The 19,107-nt window shown below is 38.1% G+C and overlaps 1 protein-coding gene across 8 annotated transcripts in view; it reads left to right on the top strand.

The window, feature by feature from the left end:
* The window catches only part of LOC111152004 (suppression of tumorigenicity 7), a 265,161-nt gene that overhangs the window by 211,804 nt on the left and 34,250 nt on the right, over positions 1 to 19,107 (top strand). For all 8 annotated transcript variants that reach the window (XM_022510264.1, XM_022510265.1, XM_022510262.1 and 5 more), the window contains 2 exons: positions 13,882 to 13,954; positions 15,403 to 15,505. In XM_022510264.1, the coding sequence (XP_022365972.1) occupies positions 13,882 to 13,954; positions 15,403 to 15,505 (176 nt within the window). The remainder of the gene's footprint in view (positions 1 to 13,881; positions 13,955 to 15,402; positions 15,506 to 19,107) is intronic.

Raw genomic sequence — 19,107 nt, 5'->3', positions numbered from 1 at the left:
AAAAAAAAAAAAAAAAAGAAAAAAAAAAAGAAAGGCTAAGTAACTTGCTCAAGATCACACAGCTGGGAATTTGTCACGAGGATTAAAGTATTTAATCCATGTTATATGTGTAGAACAGCGTAGGGTACACAATAAGCATTCCGTAACTCCCAGCCATTGTAAAGAACAAAGATCACTCCTGAACTTCACCACTGTTCTCAATCCATTTTGTTCAAAAGGAAAACCATATATAAAATGTCAGCTAAAATGAGAGAATAAGAATCCTGTCTTGTGCTCCACCCCCAAAAGGCAGTGTTATGAGCTGTTATTAAAATTGCTTATGGATCTAATAGGACATGTAGAGAGATAGATATTTGATAAGAATGGAAATGCTTAGTTTTATCTACAAACAATTCTTAAACTTTTGGAAAGCTGAAAAAAAAATGCCAGGGATTTTCATTCGTGATCAAAAGACAAATTGTTTCAGTCTTGGGGCAATTTGCACCAATGGAAATGCAAATCCAAGCTCTTTTGGATATTTACTCCATTAGGTCATTTAGTGATTGCCCCTAATTTGGGACAGAAGTTTCCCTGTGAGGGACAAATTGGTCTTCTATATAGTCATGAATGTTATATAAATGCAGCAACTGTATCAAGACTGTTTTTTTTTACGGTGCCATCAAGCCCATCCTGAATTAGCATGATCATCTGCCATCTGGTAGTGTATACCGGGTATACTTTCAAGAACAGGACATGTTTTTAACACTGGGGGAAATACTTTCATCTCAGTAGATTGAAAACAGAGGTTCTAAAGAAAGCATTAGGGAATTACTCTATGTTGAGACTATTCAGAGAATAAGCTTTTTGCTGATACTGTTTTGCAGAGTCAGCATGTAGTTTTAAGTAAAAATTTCGTAAACTGTGTTCATTGCCCAAGGCCTTATAAGCTAACATAAGCTACTCAACTATCATCACAGTTCCCTTCAAGGGGTCACTGGATACTCTGTCTTTTTGTTAGGCTATTTTTCATTTATGTTTAAGGAATGGGCAGGAATAAGAGGGATCTGCGATGCCAGGAAGACCAGTGAGTAAAATCAGGCCATCAACGTCAGGCTTTGAGCGTCGCACAGTCCAGACCTCCAAAACAGTGCTTTTCTGTCAAGTGTATAGTTGTGAGTTTTGATGCTGCAGGTACAACAGCTTCTGAGATAAGTCTCCTACAAAATTAGGCTGCATTCAAAAAAGATTTGAAATGCAGTCAGTCCCTAGGGACAGACTGTAAGCCTAGTCTAGCTCCCTTCCCAGAGCTGGTTCTTATGGAAAAGATAAGGATACCAAGGCAAATGTCGAAGAGCATCCTTCTATAAAAGATGGGCAAATGAATCACGTCACTGCTTCAAAGAAAATGATTGTCAGCACTGATCCCATGAGCTATGGCTTTAGGCTGGTAAGCATGAGTCACTGAGAAATGATGGTCCTTTATAGCTTTTCACTGGGTGCTCTGCTGACTTAGAAACCAAGAGGTAGGTAGATCTGTCAAGTAAACTAGGCCTATGAAGTTATGTCATATACATGCAGGAGTTCTGACTGTCATATACATGCAGGAGTTCTAGTAATAGATGTTATTTCTATAAAGACTGTATGCATGAGAAACTTCTATTGTCTCTGATGATGGAAGGCATCTTATGAATGCATACATTTGTAATTCACATAGTTGGCACATGAACAAACCCTTGAAATTCATATTGGCCTTAGTAATCCTTATTACCTAGTTATCATAATTTACCAAGGTAAGATCCTTCCCCAGCCGGTCATTACCATCACATAAACTGCTGTGTTTGACTCCAGGGCATTAACCATAGAAGGGCTCTCTGACACTGACCTTCCCGGGTAATCCAATCCAAAAGTTGCAAATAACATCTGGTATTTGGCTTTGTAGCATAAGATTAATTTTTCTGGGTGTAGTTGAGCCTGCGTTGCCTACCCCTCCCCCTGCCCCAAATTACTAAGGTCATGTAGTATTTCCCGATTGAATCATTGAACTCCCAGGTGGCACATCTTTTTGAAGTTTGGTATATCAGTCCTTTTTATTTCTTCAGTGAAGTTTTTCCCTTTGGTTGAAAGAGGACCTCAGATTGGCTTTTTAAAGGTGGGACAAAGAAACCTTACATTGTCTGGAACAAAAAAAAAAAAAAAATCAAACAAACAATAAGTACAGAATTCTACATTTCTATTGTTTTCTTTGTATCATATCATGTACAGAAGTAAACTGAGAAATTGTATTGAAGAAAGCCAAATGTAGGGCTGTATCACATCTCATCCATAAACAGGTTAGGAAGAAGAAACTGGCTACGTTTTTGTTTGTTTGGTCGGTCAGTTTACGGCTCCAAAAGTGTCTTTCAAGGCCAAATGTGTTGGATCAATATAAACTTCTAGTATATCAGTGTGTTGCCTGACCAAAAAGAGGTACTTGATACTCTATAATTTTAAATGATTACAGAGAATAATTAGATTAGTTTCTTTTAAGTATATGTGCTGCTGAAGCGAGCACAGATTAGTTTCTTTTTAAATTAATTCAGCAAGATCAAATCCATATATTGAAAATACTAACGTGGGGCCCCTGGGTGGCTTATTGGGTTAAGCCTCTACCTTCGGCTCAGGTCATGATCTCAGGGTCCTGGGATCGAGCCCTGCATCGGGCTCTCTGGTCAGCAGGGAACCTGCTTCCCCCCTCTCTTTCTGCCTGCCTCTCTCCCTACTTGTGATCTCTCTCTCTCTCTCTCTCTCTCTCTCTCTCTGTCAAATAAATAAATAAATAAATAAATCTAAAAAAAAAAAAAATCTAACTTTCCATGCACTCAGATTCAGAAATAAACATAATCTAGTCTGTGTTGCAAAGAAGCTTTACAGTCTGGTAGAGAAAGATGTAAAAAAAAAAAAAAACCAATAACACCAAAAAACAATACAAGAAAACCCAAAAAGTCAAAAACGCCCACAGTAAATTGAGGTGGGATGAATCAGTGCTCTATGACTCTGAAACATGCTGAAGCAGTGCAGAGAAAGAAACCCTTTGAGAACAAGCCCTATCTTTTCTTCTCGGATACTCCCGTGCAAGGGTAGACATTCCAAACAGCTGCTGTGAATGAATGACTTTTTAGACAGAGATGCACCATGACATGGTGTCGTCGTTTGTGAAGTGCTTTGGGATTTATTTATGCTGGCTGCTGCCCTTGAAAACACTGTTTTGGAATTACAGATAGGAAATTGACCTAGCTCATGCATAGGAACAGTAATGATCCTTTTAAAATTACATCTTGATTATTATTATGTAGATGAACAGAAGGAAATTAGGTCAAAAAGATTATCACCGAAAAAAACTATTCTATCTAAAGTTTTGCCCCATGGGTTTCCTGAGACACATCAAATTGACAGTTTTGCTCCAAATTACATAAATTTCCTCTCAAGATTATTACATTGAATTCCAACTTTGCTGTTATGAGCATTTATGACTTTTGAAAACTTAAGAGTCATTCTCCCTGAGATGACCTTTTCCTTCAGTGGCCTCATTCCCATAAAGGGTCCTAGGGAGCCAGAAGAGGTGTGGTTTGCCTTCCTTGTTTTTGGCCCCAAACCCTTCTACTTTCCTTCAACCTTGTCAACTTGTACTCTTGCTTTCTCCCTGTCTCACTTGTAAACTCCACTGCTGTCTCAAACAGACATCTGGATATCCGTATTTAGAGCGCCAGTATTGCTTCATCCTTTTTGCTAGAATGCCATAAGCAACGATAAGTACAGTACACATATTGAGAAATAACAAGTTTTTTTTTATTTTTTAAAAAGATTTTATTTATTTATTTGACACAGAGAGAGAGATCACAAGTAGGCAGAGAGGCAGGCAGAGAGAGGGGGAAGCAGGCTCCCTGCTGAGCAGAGAGCCTGATGTGGGACCCGAACCCAGGACCCTGAGATCATGACCTGGGGGAAGGCAGAGGCTTAACCCGCTGGGCCGCCCAGGTGCCCCGAGAAATAACAAGTTTCTGACTCTCTCTTAGTATATTCATCAATCCTGACACTTTTGGCTTCCAGAAGCTAATTGGATGTCAGTGTTTGCTTATCAAAGGGAGCTAATATCAAGTGATTTGAGATGTTAGTATATTAACTTGAGATTTCATTCAGCAAGCACAGGACCACCATATTTTAGACACTGTTTTGGTTCAAGGGTACAAAGTGACAAAGAAGGAAACACACACCACATAAGTAGGAGAGGGAAGTAAGAAAACAATTGCTGTAAAGACTGCGATAGAATTTAACCCAATATGGAAGGTACACTTTACCCAGGGGAAGGTGAGAGAAGCCTTCCTGGTAGAGTGGGCATCTGAGTTGAACCAGACAGTGAAAATACTAGAGACAGAGCAAATGGAAAGGTTCAGGAACAGGAATGACCTGCCAAGCAGAGGGATGGTGGAAGGCTGCACAAAGGGCCGGAGATGCACTGGGTAAATTAGGTAGAGACCGCACCTCACAGAGCTTTGGTCCTACCTCCACAGGCCATGGAGAGTCCATAAGCCAATGTCAGCAGGAGTGGGCTCCAGTCTGACCTCAAAGTGGAGAGAGTGGCACAATAGAGTCCTCCTTTGACTTGAGTGCCGTCTTTGACTTGAGGTGGTTGAGGGATGAGCACACAGTATGGAAGCACTAAGACGTGAGGGAGCGGAGGGCCACTGCACAATGCCAGTGTGGGCATTTCAGACTGCAAAGAAGCAGAATTCTCTCCATTAGGGAGATATCTGGTAGTTTTCAACCAAAAAAGTATGAAAGACTTATTAGAATTTGGTTTTTCTTCTTTAAACAACAAATGGGAATCCCAGTGCAGAAACTTTTTTATTTCCTGGATTATCAAAACTTCCTATTTTAAGCTCTAACCACTTAATTTCATTTGCTTTCTGGTGATCTCTTAACTACAGGAAACAGGTCTATGTAGATCTAGCATAAACTTAAGATAATCTGTCAGGGGGAGTGTAACACAGTTAGAGCCTGCCAGGACTCACACAGCCCATCAAGACCTACCTACTTCTGCTAAGTCATACAGTGACATGGGAGAGAAAATGTGGAATCGTGGGAAGCAGGTGGAGTGTCCATCTAGCCTTTAAAGGTTGTGAATTTAGAGACAGTGCAGTACAGGATGTGAACACCTGTGTATGCAGATCTACAAGTCTCCTTTGCTAAAAGCAAAGCACCTGATAAACTTTTTTTTTTTTTTTAAGATTTTATGTATTTATTTGACACAGAGAGAGCACAAGCAGGGGGAGCGGCAGAGAGGGAGAGGGAGAAGCAGGCTCCCTGATGAGCAGAGAACCTGATGCAGGGCTCGATCCCAGAACCCTGAGATCATGACCTGAGCCAAAGGCAGATGTTTAACCAACTGAGCCACCCAGGTGCCCCACATCTGATAAATTCTTGCCTTATTGACAGTTCAGTTGCTACTAAAGTAGGCAAAGCCTGAGAGTGATTAATATGCTGAATTTAATTTTTACCAAAATGGAAGAACCTTAAGAGAAGGAGATCATGTTATCTTATAGCTCATTGTAGTAAAAGAAGGGAACATGAGTCATAGACAATTTCCTGAATCTAAGAACAATTGACAACAAAAAGCTTAAAGCTATACCCTTTTTTAAGTCAGAGGAAAGATAAATATAAACCTCTAACTCGAGATTCAGCGAACAACTTTGTGCTGACACCATTTGGCATAGAAGATGCAGACATTTTTAAGTGGAAATGATTCAAAAAAGATGGCAAATTCTAAATGATGACATTATAGTTATTCCCAATGGAAAAAAAATGTAAAAGAAACACAAATGATATATTTGTATGCTTGTATATTTTAAATTTCATATACAAAAGGTCAGAGTGATGAATCATTAAATAAACATATACAAGTGGGGTAGAAACCTATAAGCAGGTGGTTAGGGTTGCTCAAGTCCAGAGGAAGCTAAAGTCTCCAGCCTTCCCTTGTGAAGTTGTTTTCCAAGCAAACTGGCGAAGAAAGTATAAGAGAATGACAATAATGGAATCAGAAGCAAGTAGCACATTGGCAGTACGGGATGGTGACAGGGACCAGGCATTGCCAGACCAGTTCTGTCACTAATTAGTTAGGTGACTCTGAAGCATATCATTGAGCTTCTCTGATCTTGTATTTTTTTCATCTGTAAAATAAAAGATTTTTGACCTTCACAGATGTGTGCTGTTGTCCAGTTCTTTGATCCATCTTGCAGAACTCCTATTTGGAGAAGATAGTAATGTGTTAATAAATGGATAAAAATATACCTTTATTCGTTCTTATTTACTACTTGCCCACAATACTTTTGATTCTTTTTTTGCTTTTTTAGAATTTCAACAAATAAGTCAATCACAGTAAAATTCTAGATGATTATGTGGTTTACTAACATTTAGGGAAGAAAGAGGTGATTGAAGATCCAACATGGATTTACTAAGGAAGTTGTGCTAAATTAGAACAGTTGAGATAGGGGCGCCTGGGTGGCTCAGTGGGTTAAGCCGCTGCCTTCGGCTCGGGTCGTGATCTCGGGGTTCTGGGATCGAGTCCCTCATCGGGTTTTCTGCTCAGCGGGGAGCCTGCTTCCCTCTCACTCTCTCTGCCTGCCTCTCTGCCTACTTGTGATCTCTCTTGGTCAAATAAATAAATAAAATCTTTAAAAAAAAAAAGAACAGTTGAGATAGTGGATGTGAAAATATTTGTAGTCTGCACAATAGTCTTTAAATGTTTCTTGTTAATTTAGTTATTTTTTTGTATTTCTGAATTAGAGGAATACCATAGACGAATGTATATATTTAATTAAAATATTTGATTTTGTTTTGAATGCTGCCTTGTTAGGTACTGTGAAATAATGTAATCATAATACAATTGTATCATTGGTAAATGGTATGATTTAATGGTATAAGTGGTGTATATAATATCTATTATAACCATTAATAAATGGTATAATTTAATGATTTAAGTTATATAATATATATATATATAATACCCATTATTACCATTGATAAATGGTTATACATACATCATTGCAGACCTTTGCAAATTTAGGGTAACCTCTAGAATAGCATTCCTGGATCCTCTCCTTGGTATTGCCATGGTCAGTATTTTTACCAATCAGACCTTATAGACAAGATAGCACAATTCAAAATCTTGTGCTCATACTTGTTTTAACTATGTGATATTGGCATATTTCTTAACCATTATATCCACCACTTTCCCCATCTATATAAGGAGGGCACATGGTGTGATGAGCACGGGGTATTATACGCAACTAATGAATCACTGAGCACTACATCAAAAACTAATGATGAACCAAATGTTGGCCTATTGAATTAAAATAAAATAAAATAAAATAGGGCTAACAATAAGTCCTATCTCAGAGGGTTGCTCTGAGGATTAAGTAGAAAAATGCGTATAAGTGATTAACACCGGTGCCTGGCAAGCTTAATAAGCCCTTGATAAATGTTAGCAGTAATTTCAATGATGATAGTGATCATTTGGTGAGAAGGTATGCTTATGAATTGTATGGAACAAAGCTGTGGGTGGGAGCTTGAGTCAGAATGATGACTAATAGCCTGGAATGATATTCTGAAACCATTAAGCTTTAATGGTTCAGATTTCATTTTGAGATTTAAAATTTAATGGAATCAAATATGAAATCCTGCTTATAGGTTCATAAATTTTCATGGCTTAAGTAAAAGAGAAAAGACTTGGCTTTGGCTGAAATCAATTTGAATAGAACCTGGGGGTTTTGTTGACCACACAATCATAGGAACAAATAAGGACTTCCAGCTGCTCAACACCAGGGCCATCCTAGCTGTTTTTGAGAGAGGTGTTATGGCTGTAGTTCCTCAGACTACATTTCCCCTGAGCTCTGTACTGGTCAGATTTCAGGGTTTTAGAGGATTATTTCCATGTCTAATTCTCATATTTTGAAATCATTCATGGCTTCATAACAAAAATAAACAAAAAATTCTGAAGAACGTATCAGTGGAGGAATTAGAAGTATTTATTCTGGAAAAGATTAGGTTTAGAGGAGATACTGTAACCATTTTAATATTCAAAAGGCTGACGAGGAATGATCATGTTCTGTTTTGTCATGGAAGGCAAAACTAGTAATAATTTTTAGATAAGGATTCATAGAAGAGGGGGCACAATGATAAAAGGCAACTGAAATGTTATGGAAGTTAGTTTGAAGCAGGAGAAGACAGCTTCAGGTAGCCCAGGAGTATAGGTTTGTTTTTAAAATCTTTTTAACTGAGTTATAAATTAGATATAATAACATGCACAAATCTGGAGTGTAGAGCAGGGTGACTTTTCTCTTATACACACATGTATTATCACTACCCAGGATATTAGAACTTTCCATCATCTCAGAAATTTGCCTCATGCCATCTTCTGGCAAATAACTGCCTTCTTAACCCAGAAGTAACCATTTTTCTGACCTTTATCATCAGATATTAGTTTTGCGAACTTCCTACAACCACTCTGGAGCACTGTTTACCAGTTTAAATGTATCTATTTTCAGACTCAGCAGTTTCATTTCCAATTACATATCTAAGGGAGTGGTCAATAGCTTTATTCATAATAGCCCCAAACTGGTAAAAAACCCAAATAGCCATTAACAAGAGAACAAACATATTGTGGTATATCCATACAATGAAATACTACTCAGCAATAAAAAAGAATAAAGGATTGATACATGCTACAGCATGGGATGAATCTCAGAAACATCACCCTGAGTGAGAGAAGTCAGACGTGGAAGAGCACATACTCTGTGATTCCAGTTACATGAAGTTTTTAGATTGTAGAAATCAAGATGGTAGATTTCATGACAATTGGATTTTGAATACCTAAGACAGTTGGAGAAGGTACTTTCCCTTTCAGAAAAGGACCTGTATGAAACAAAAGATGGCCAAGAAGTGGAAGGAAATTTAAATTTAAAGCCTGGAGTTCAGCTTTGCTTAAGTGAGAAACATTTATTTAGCATTCCTTGTTTTGGGGATTATGTGATATGTCATTATTTCCTTTTTGTATTTGAATTTTTTGTTTGGTTGTTGGCATTTGTTTTATTCTTCATGAAATTTCTTTTTATTTTTTCCCCTTAATTCTTTTATAAGAGTAAATATCTATGTCATTATCTAAGAATATTTTTTCTCTTAATCATACTATATATTACATAGCATCTACTTTCTTTTTAAAATCACTCTTCCTGGAGCATCTAACCTCCAGCTCAGATATGGTCCAGTTGATCTCTAGACAGGTTTCAAAGCTGTTTTTATACTGACTTCTCTGAACATATTCCTTTGCTAATAAGAACATTATTTTTTGTAGCTAACATTTTTCTCATTCTTGGATTCTTTTTCTTAGTTAAAAAAGTTTTAATTCCAGTATAGTTAACATACTGTGTTATATTAATTTCAGGTATACAGTATAGTGATTCAGCAATTTTGTATATTGCTCAGTGTTCATCATGATAACTGTACTTTTAATCTTCTTCACCTACCATCCCTGTGGTAACCATCAGTCTGTTCTCTAAAGTTAAGAGTCTGTAATTTGGTTTGTCTCTTTTTTTCTTTTAGTTTCTTTGTTTTCTAAATTCCACATGAATGAAACCATATGGTATTTGTCTTTCTCTGACTGACTTATTTCATTTAGCATTATACTCTCTAGATCCATCTATGTTGTTGCAAATGTCAAGATTTCATTCTTTTTTTATGGCTGAGTAATAGTCCATTGTGTGTATATACCACATCTTCTTTATTCATCTATCAGTGGACCCTTTGGTTGCTTCCATAATTTGGCTATTGCAAATAGTACTGCAGTAAACATAGGGGTGCATCCATCTTTTCAAATTAGTGTTTTCATATTCTTTGAGTAAATACCCAGTAGGGGTTTTACTGAATCATGTGGTAATTGTATTTTTAATTTTTTGAGGAATGTCCATACTGTGTTTCACAGGGGCTGCTTCATTTTGCATTCCTACCAACAGTGCATGAAGGGTCCTTTTTCTCCATATGCTTGCCAACACTTGTTTCTTGTGTTTTTGATTTTAGCCATTCTGGCAGGTGTGGTTTGCATTTCCCTGATGATAGAATGTTGAGCATCATTTCACGTGTCTGTTGGCCGTCCAGATGTCTTATCTAGAGAAATGTCTCTTCCTGTCTTCTGCCCATTTTTGATTGGATTATTTGGGGTGTTTGTGTGTTGTATAAGTTCTTTATGTATTTTGGATATTAACCCTTTATCTGATACGTCATTTGCAAATAGCATCTCCCATTCAGGAAGTTGTCTTTGAGTTTTGTTGATTGTTTCCTTTGCTGTACAGAAGTGTTTTATTTTGATGTAGTCCCAATGGTTTATTTTTTGCTTTTTGTTTCCTTCACCTGAGGAGGCATATCTAGAAGAGTGTTGCTATGGCCAATGTCCAAGAAATTACTACCTCTGCTATTAGGATTTTTATGGTTTCAGGTGTCACGTTTAAGTCCTTAACTCATTTTGAGTTTATATTTATGCATGATGTAAGAAAGTGGTCCATTTCCATTCTTCTGCATGTAGCTGTCCAGTTTTCCCAACACCATTTGCTGAAGAGACTCTCTGGATTCTAATTCTTAGGACTTTTTGGTAATAATGGTAACTGCATGGCACTTAAAAAAGACAAGGACTGCATAGTTAGAGCATATTCATACAAAACTGGACTTAGAATGATTTTGAAGTTTCTTCCTCAAAATAAAATTTCTGGATAAATTGTAAGCAATACTGGAAAGCAGCTGATATTTTTTTTTCCTGCTCAAAACTTCTGATACTACTTGTTTTCATCACTATTGTTAGCCACTCCGTTTCCCTTACCATTTTGTCCTTTTCCATAATGGTAAAAGCATAAAATCATAGCAGGCAGACAAAACTACAGAGACAGAGAATCGGTTAGTGGTCACGAGGGGTCATTTAAAAAATATCTTGTAAACAAAAACCTTATTTGAACAACAAGAAGCTTTACCTACAGGGAAACTTAGGATCAATTTCTTTAGAGTGATTCATCATTTCTTAGAGACAACTGCCATTGCCAAATAGATGAATTGTTTTGACAGAATTAAAAGGAAAACATTGAAACTATCTAAATAAATTAAGTTATGCAAGAATTTTTTTTGCATTTTTTTATTTTTGTTAACAATGAGAGCAAAGTAATTTACTTGAGTACAAAGAAAACAAATGGACTCAACATGCCACTAGTGGGGAATGGAGTATTTACATTTCTCCCTCTTACCATTTGATATTGATTAAAATATATTTTTGGTTATTTATTTTTTAAGCATTACACCTGTGTATGTATACTAGGAGTAGGGGTAAAAAATTTTTATGGGAAAAACACACTATAGTAATTGTAAAGTTGCAGAATTCTGTTGCATTTTTCTAGTTGTGTGTGTTCTGCTCATGGGCACGAGGGGGCCTGGTTCTGGATTAAAGATCATCTTTGATTGAACATCTATAGTATTTTGCTGCATTTGGAACCACTGCAGTTGTATGTTTTTCTGCATTTCCAACTGAGTGAATATGTCACTTTTCTTGTTTAGGGAACCATCAAAACACAGTCTGATTTTTCTCATTGGAAGCCAAATCCTTAAAACAGGTTTTCTTTAATTTATCAAGTGAGACTCCATCCTGTGTGTTGCCAGCTCCAGATAATTATGTTCATCATATTCAGCCTCGATTCGTTTCTTGGACTTTTCATTGGTCCCTACTTTATGGAAAACTGTTAGGTTGACACAGAAGGAACACAGATCATACCAAGAAGAGTGGAAACAAGCCTTGGATACTTTTTAAATAAAAAGTCTGAACTTTAAAAGAAGGTCTGAACTTTTAAGTAGAATGGTATCATCTGTAATTTTTTATTACCTTCCAATAACAATCAATGAGTGGACTCTAGTAAGTAAGATACTTGATTCTTGGATTAATTTCCCACTCTGGGAAGCAGTTAAATGTTTAGATGTTGGAAAGGCAACAAGACAAATCCATGAGTATTTGACATTCTTTTTTAATTCTTCTTAGTCATAAGCACATCATTTTACACTAGGTTTATGGTGGTGAAATTTTGTTTGAATATAATTTATGAGATCAGGGTTTCAAAGACCTCTTTCCCTTTCAGTTCTGTGTTGGTATTTTCTGTGATTATTTGTTTTTTATCAGAGGCATTGAAATTTCCTTCAAAAAGAAATTCCTCTTTCTGGGTTTGGTGATAAATACTTATTACTGGCTTAGGGATTGTTTTTCTTTTATGAACTCATTTTCCTCTGTGGTTGTCTGTTGGCTAGTTATGGGACTTTCCTTTTCGTTCTTACTGTAATGTAATTCTTTTTTTTTTTTTAAGTTTTTATTGAATTCCGATTAACATACACTGCTGTATTAGTTTCAGGTGAACAATATAGTGATTCAGCACTTCCGTAAATACCCTGTGCTCATTCCAACAAGTGCACTCCTTAATTCCCATCACCTATTGCCCCAGACACCCCCACCCACCTCCCCTCTGTTAACCATCAGTTCATTCTCCATAGTTTAGAGTCTGTTTCTTGGCTTGTCTCTCTCTCTTCCTTTTGTTCTGTTGTTTTGTTTCTTAAATTCCACTGTAATGTAATTCTTTCGAAGTTGAAAATAGCCCAGTGAAGAGACTGGCAGAGCATTCCAGGTGGTAAGAGTTTCTCCAACCTAGAATGGATTTCGCTGCTCTGGGAATGGCATTTCTCTGCCATAGTATATTTGGTTCAGTGTTAAATAAATACTACCCTGTAAGAAATAAAGTTATAATTTAAACACAGATTTTTCTCCATAAGGGACTACCCTCTTTAAATTGATCTGTTCTTAGTTGTACCCTGTTCTTTTACTTCCCTTTAAACTAATTGTCTGAATCTGTTACCCACTTCCACCTCTCCATGGTAAATTTTCTGTACAAACTGAGAGGAACTGTTTCTCAGAGAAAGCAATCAGGTTTCATTTGAAAGGGGGTTTCCCTTTGGTTTGCACAAAAATTGTAAAGATTTTTAAAGATTTCACATATATATCTTTGTATATAAAATTTTTTCATATATGTTATATATAATAAATGTGTTACCTTTTAAACAAAAAACTGAATATGAACTTCTTGAAATTTAATGCAAAGGAAATCTGGCTTAAATCTGACCATTAAAAATAATTTATTTAGATATGTTTCTTAAAAAAGATCCAGATCATATTTTTTTCACATTAGTATATTATACCCCGTTGAGAATTTTTCATAAGTGACATAGAGGTCCTAGCTGCTTTTTATGATATCAAGGGCAATCCTGTAATATTTACATTTATTTATTTATAGCTATTCTCTGCTTAATTATGTTCAATATATGAAAATCCATATCTTGAATAGAAGATGACTGCTCAAGAGTCAGTCTGGCAGATTTTTTTTTTTTTTTTTTAGATTTTATTTATTTATTTTGACACAGAGAGAGAGATCACAAGCAGGCAGAGAGGCAGGCAGAGAGAGAGGGAAAAGTAGGCTCCCTGCCAAGCAGAGAGCCCGATGCGGGGCTCGATCCCAGGACCCTGAGATCATGACCTGAGCCGAAGGCAGAGGCCCAAACCACTGAGCCACCCAGGTGCCCGATCTGGCGGATTTTAAACATGAATTATTCACAAAAATATGAATTGCTGTTAGTTTCACTTACTGCCCTGATACATAAGAAGTAGCTGTGTCTTATATGCATTAAAATATTCTTAATTTATGCTTTATTGGACTTACATAATTAAAATGCTAGTAGATTAAAAATAATTGCTGTTTATTTCTGCAGACTTATAAGATTTTCTACTTTCTTTTTCTCTAACAGATATAAGCTTACCAAAGTCGGCCACAATATGCTATACAGCTGCCTTGCTCAAAGCAAGAGCTGTCTCTGACAAGTAAGTGAATAATGACTTGTGCGGTACTAACTCTCTGACTCGACTTAAGGAGATGTGTTGCCTCTGAGGGCTTCTCTGGAAGTTTCTCTTAGTCTTTGAGACCCCCGCTTATGAGCATGCATTTTCTAAAACCTGCTGATCTTTTCTTTCACTACTAGAAGGAGGGAATATATATCCCCAGGTATCGTAGGGGTGTATGGGTCCCTAAAGAGGGATTTATGTGAAATTTCATACCTCTGAGGTGACTTTTTTTTTTTTTTTTTTTTTTTGCCAGACAGTAGATACCGAAAGGCCTGCTTGGGACTTACACAAAATGCCTTCCTTTTATTCATTTTTTTCGTATTCCTCTTCCTTCAGCAGTCCATGACCTGGTAGTAGCCCTAACAAACATGTGAGATGGCAGAGGGGTTGATCATCTTCCATTCTTTGACTCCTCAGTTCCCAACTAACCGCCGACCCAGGGTCTGTTGGCTTTGAGTTGTCATCTCAGTGGGACCTTTGCCCATTTTATTCAGGCAGGTGACTTTGGCCTAGAGAATTTCCATACACACCCGAGATGACTGGCAGGTGAAAGAGAACAGTTGGCTTAACTGTTCTTGAGTTCACAAACGCTTGTTTCCCTGATATAATCCCTCTGAAGCACTGAAAAGCAGATCCCAGGAAAAGAAAACAGCCTCTGCTATGTCAGACAGGTTTGCTGTTAAGTGTGTGTGCACTTCAAGACCGAAGTAATTTTCTTTCATTCTTTTTTATCCTGTAGATCGCCAGTACCTACTGCAACATCTTTTCTCCCTACACAGCGACTCCAGCTTGGGAGGGCAGGGCCAGGGTTGTCACAGCTTCCCCTGTGGTGTCTGCCTGCCAAGCACAGCTCTGGAGTTAGCCCTGGGTGTGAGGTGAGAAAGAGATTGCATGGTCTGGTTTTTTTCATTCACTCGGGCAGGTGTCTCGCCCACAGTTTGGGCATGCACACCCCCTGCCGGAACGGCCCCAAGCAGGCTGGCCTGCGGTGGACGCTGCCTTGCAGCACTGACATTGGGTTGGGAGCCTCCTTGAAAATTCTCCCCAGTTCTGTTTTTAACCAAGTACGCTCTTCTGTAACCTAGTTTTCTCTTTTGCCTATACTGTCTGCCCTCGTCAGTCCTACCACCCCCCCTGACCTAAGCAGGTACCTCCTAGAACATTTAGATTAGCTATTTAGACAGACAGACTTGACAGCCGAATTTAATTCCTGCCAAGATTAGATGCAAGCACGCTTTCTGCTTCTGCTGGGGTTTTTGTTGGCCTCGGTCTTAGGGGTCACTCAGAGGTTCCATGTAGTGGAGGTTTGGAGAGCTCATGCCATTGACTCGCTGTGGTTTTATGGGCCCTTGATGTGTAGACGCCTTTCCGGGTTGATGCCCAAGCAGTGGTCCCAACTGGATGGTGTTTGTCTTTCTGCTTTTCAGATTCTCTCCCGAGGCTGCATCTCGGCGGGGGCTGAGCACAGCAGAGATGAATGCAGTAGAGGCCATTCATAGAGCTGTGGAATTCAATCCTCACGTGCCAAAAGTGAGTCTGTGGAATCCCCACAGGAACTCGTTACGATGGTAGAGAAAGTGTTCAGTGACCACAATGTCATGTCTCGAATACACCCAGTAGAAAAAAATGAATTGTAGCCATTGAATGTTGAGGCCCTGTATAGTCCATGGTTATCAGCTTCATTTTTAAGCAAAAGCTCCATTCAAGAGGCTTTGGGCCGATTTGGGGGCTTTATATAATTAGGGTAAATTGATAGACCTGGCTTAGGCAGGTCAGGCCAGGAAGCCTGAAATTGGCAAACCACGGAGATCCCAAGAGTGTTGATGCATTTTATAGGAATTTCACACCAGTTACAGTCTTAACTTATACCCATCTTGGGAAATGAACCTAGTTTTGAATATAAATGGTAAAAAAAAAAAAAATACTGATTAATGTGACATTCTGTGTCTCTATAAATAAATAATTGTTAATCTATTGGCAAGAAAATAGGAAGGAGAATCTCAAAGTATGAAGTAGTATTTTTCTTTTGACTTGTGAGTGCCATTTTAGGAGGTATACTTAGTAGGAAATGTTTATCTTAATTTTTAACCACATGATTGACAATACCCAGTGTTTCCCATATATTTTGTTCTTGAATTTTATTTTGAAAGGGAGTCAAATCCCAATAGAGGATATTTCTGTAATCTTTTATTTAGGAGATGGATGTGTTTATAATTTACCTATATTTGAGTACCTGCTATGTGAGAGGCACATTGCTGAGTGCTGTTTTCCACTTCTCAATGTTATAAAGCACATTTTGACCTCTGGGAAATGATTCACACAGGGTACCTCAGGCATAGTTGTCTTTCAAATTTCTGAGGAAGAGTTTCACTGGCAAAAAATGACCAAGGAAGGCTATTTTGTTTTCTTACAGTACTGTGGCAAGAGGGTTGTGTATGTGTGCATGTGTGTGTGTATGTGAGGATTTGTAGAGTTACCTACTTTTATTTATTTTGTTGATAATCTCAGTGACAGAGATAGGTGACCTAACATCATTTCTGAGCTTTGACTCAGGTCGTGCTCGTTGTCTCGCAAAACAGAAATCCGAACAGTGGTGCACAGTGCCACAGCTGGTGAAGGATCCACTCTAGTTCCAGTGGATAGTGACCAACATAGTACTTGTAGACTTAGGATAAAATGTATTTCTTTATTTAACATCTTTTCGACTAAGTTAAGAATGTTCATTCCAATTTGATTAAATTTTAAAGCTAATCATGAAAATATTGTCCTGAATTACACAGTCGACTTAGGTCATCAATTACTATTTATTGAATGCCATATCCAATTCAGAGTTATTCTATGAGCATAAATAAGCTCTTCTAGAAGTAGCATTGAGCAGTAGAGTCCTAGATTTGGAGACAAAAACTTGGGTTCAAGTTCTGGTTCTGTCATTCATTAGCCATGGGAGTTTGGGGCTTAGCATCTCTGAACTCTAAAGTTTTCCCTCATTTTTCAGATGAAAATAAAAATATAAATCTTCCCTTTTGTGATAAAGACCAATTGAGATAATATAGTCAAAGTTCTTTGAAAAACTTCAATATTGTATGTTCATAAAGTATTAAAATTATTGATATTGGACTTGTTGGAGGCCCCTCAAGTCTGGACACTGGGTCCTAACTCTCCCAGTTATCCCAGAGCTTTGTCATCTTAGTGCACAAGGTAAGAAACTGGTACTTGCTGGTTAGATATTTAAGGAGAAGATGTAGTGTAATTTTATGATAAGGGTCTTAAATGGTTGATTGAGCCTTTAGAAGAATATTAAAAGCCCCAAGAAATAGTTTAAGGCTACCTTGGAAGATTTTGACCTAGTCAGCTAGCACTCCACCTGCAAAAGAAAATTCTTTCTAAAAGTGGAAATATTTGAAATATTTGATTTCACTCTACTTGTTAACTGGAGAAAAGATAGGGTGCATAGGTAAGCTGATTCTCTACCACTTTGCTTTGTTGGTTATTGTGCTGAGGAGAAACTTGTTTCCAGATCTTCTTCATCTATTGACATTTCCATGGGGAAAAGGCCCTGTGAGTCACTGTTCAGAATTATGTCCAGAATTAACCACAAACCTCTGGTACATGTGTACTATTTGCAGGCTGTTGTAAACATCCTTTATACATGATCTATTTTTTGGACTGCTTGCTAATACTTTAGTAAACACACACACACACTACACATATGTGTAGACACATACACACACAGGTGCCTTTTCAGGCAGAAGGTAGCCTTAATTCTAATGAGACATCAATGAAAGATAAGAACTCTTAGGCTCTTGGTGTAAGAAGGGACCTCAGAGATCATCTAGGACACCTTCCCATCCTCAGCTTGAATCTCTCCTCGTAGTGATATTGTGATGATTATTTTTAATATTGGTTTTTATTGCATGTTTACTGTGTGCCAAGCATAGTGGTAAGTGAATTGCATATGCCTTCTCATTTATTTTGCATAACAACACTGGCGAGGCGTATCGGACTATTACCCCTGCTCCACAGATGAGGGCGCTGCAGGTTTGGAGAGGTTACGTGACCTTCTCTCGGTCACACAGCTAGTAAGCGACAGAGCCTGAACTGGTTCTGGGTTCTCTCACACTTCAATATCACCCTATTACCCCCCCACCCCTGCCATCCCACCAATTTGCAGACCAGCCTAGACTTGAAGCCTTTAAATGATGGCGAGCACGTGACTTCCCAAGGCACTCGTGGACAATTCAGATTTCCTCAAGATAGTCTCCTATCTTAAACACTTCCACGGCTTCACAGGAAGTCATCAGTGGTCTACCAGAGGAATTTTTAGCAACGGCATGCTGTTAGAAGGAGAAAAACACCAAATAGAATAGCTGAGAACTGCCTTCCGTGAGTGTCCAGCTTAGGTCTATCTGGTATTCTATTAAGCAGAGGTGCATAGTTAATATTTCAACATCCAGTGAAAAATATAATTATTTACTCCAGGAGGGTTACTCTTAGGAACACTCTTCACCTGCAGATGTGCGAAGTAGGGAGTCTCCTACACACACCTCAGGACCAGGAAGTAAATAAAAATAGTAAAAAGCCATGGTCCTCTGTTTTGAAGGGAGCCTTGTAAGTAGTCAGGTATACCTAAAACACAAGGATTTCTGAGGCTTTAGATTGTAGCAGATTATAAAGAGGAAGCAGCCCAGAGGCTCATTATTATAAACCAAATTGTGTGACTCCCCGCCTGATGGACTGCAGCTGCGTCCCCAGCCCTACAAAGGAAGTTATAAACTCCGTGAATGGTTCTTCCAGATTTTTTTTTATAATGTGACCCAACTTGTTTATCACTTTCTCTAGCTACTTCTAACAGTCTGTTCATTGTTCCAGAAAGATTCTCCTCCTCTTCCTTCTTTGCTTCCTCTGAGGATATTGTACTCCTCCTTCACCCCCATTATTAAAAGTCACCACCAGGAAACCTGTTCTTTCCTCATCCCAGAATCAGTCTCTCGGCCCTGTGGTCTCGCACTGCAGTGCATTGATTATGGAATCACTGTTGCCTCTTTGTGGAGGATGACTAGTGGTTTTAGGGTCTTGATGCTGCTGATTTTTGAGAACTGGGGACGCAGTTCAAAGCGATGAAATCTCTAAAC

Source organism: Enhydra lutris, unplaced genomic scaffold (assembly GCF_002288905.1).
Source record: "Enhydra lutris kenyoni isolate GAN:26980312 unplaced genomic scaffold, ASM228890v2 scaffoldscaffold27, whole genome shotgun sequence".
Classification (NCBI taxonomy): domain Eukaryota; kingdom Metazoa; phylum Chordata; class Mammalia; order Carnivora; family Mustelidae; genus Enhydra; species Enhydra lutris.
This window is presented reverse-complemented; position numbering and strand designations above follow the sequence as displayed.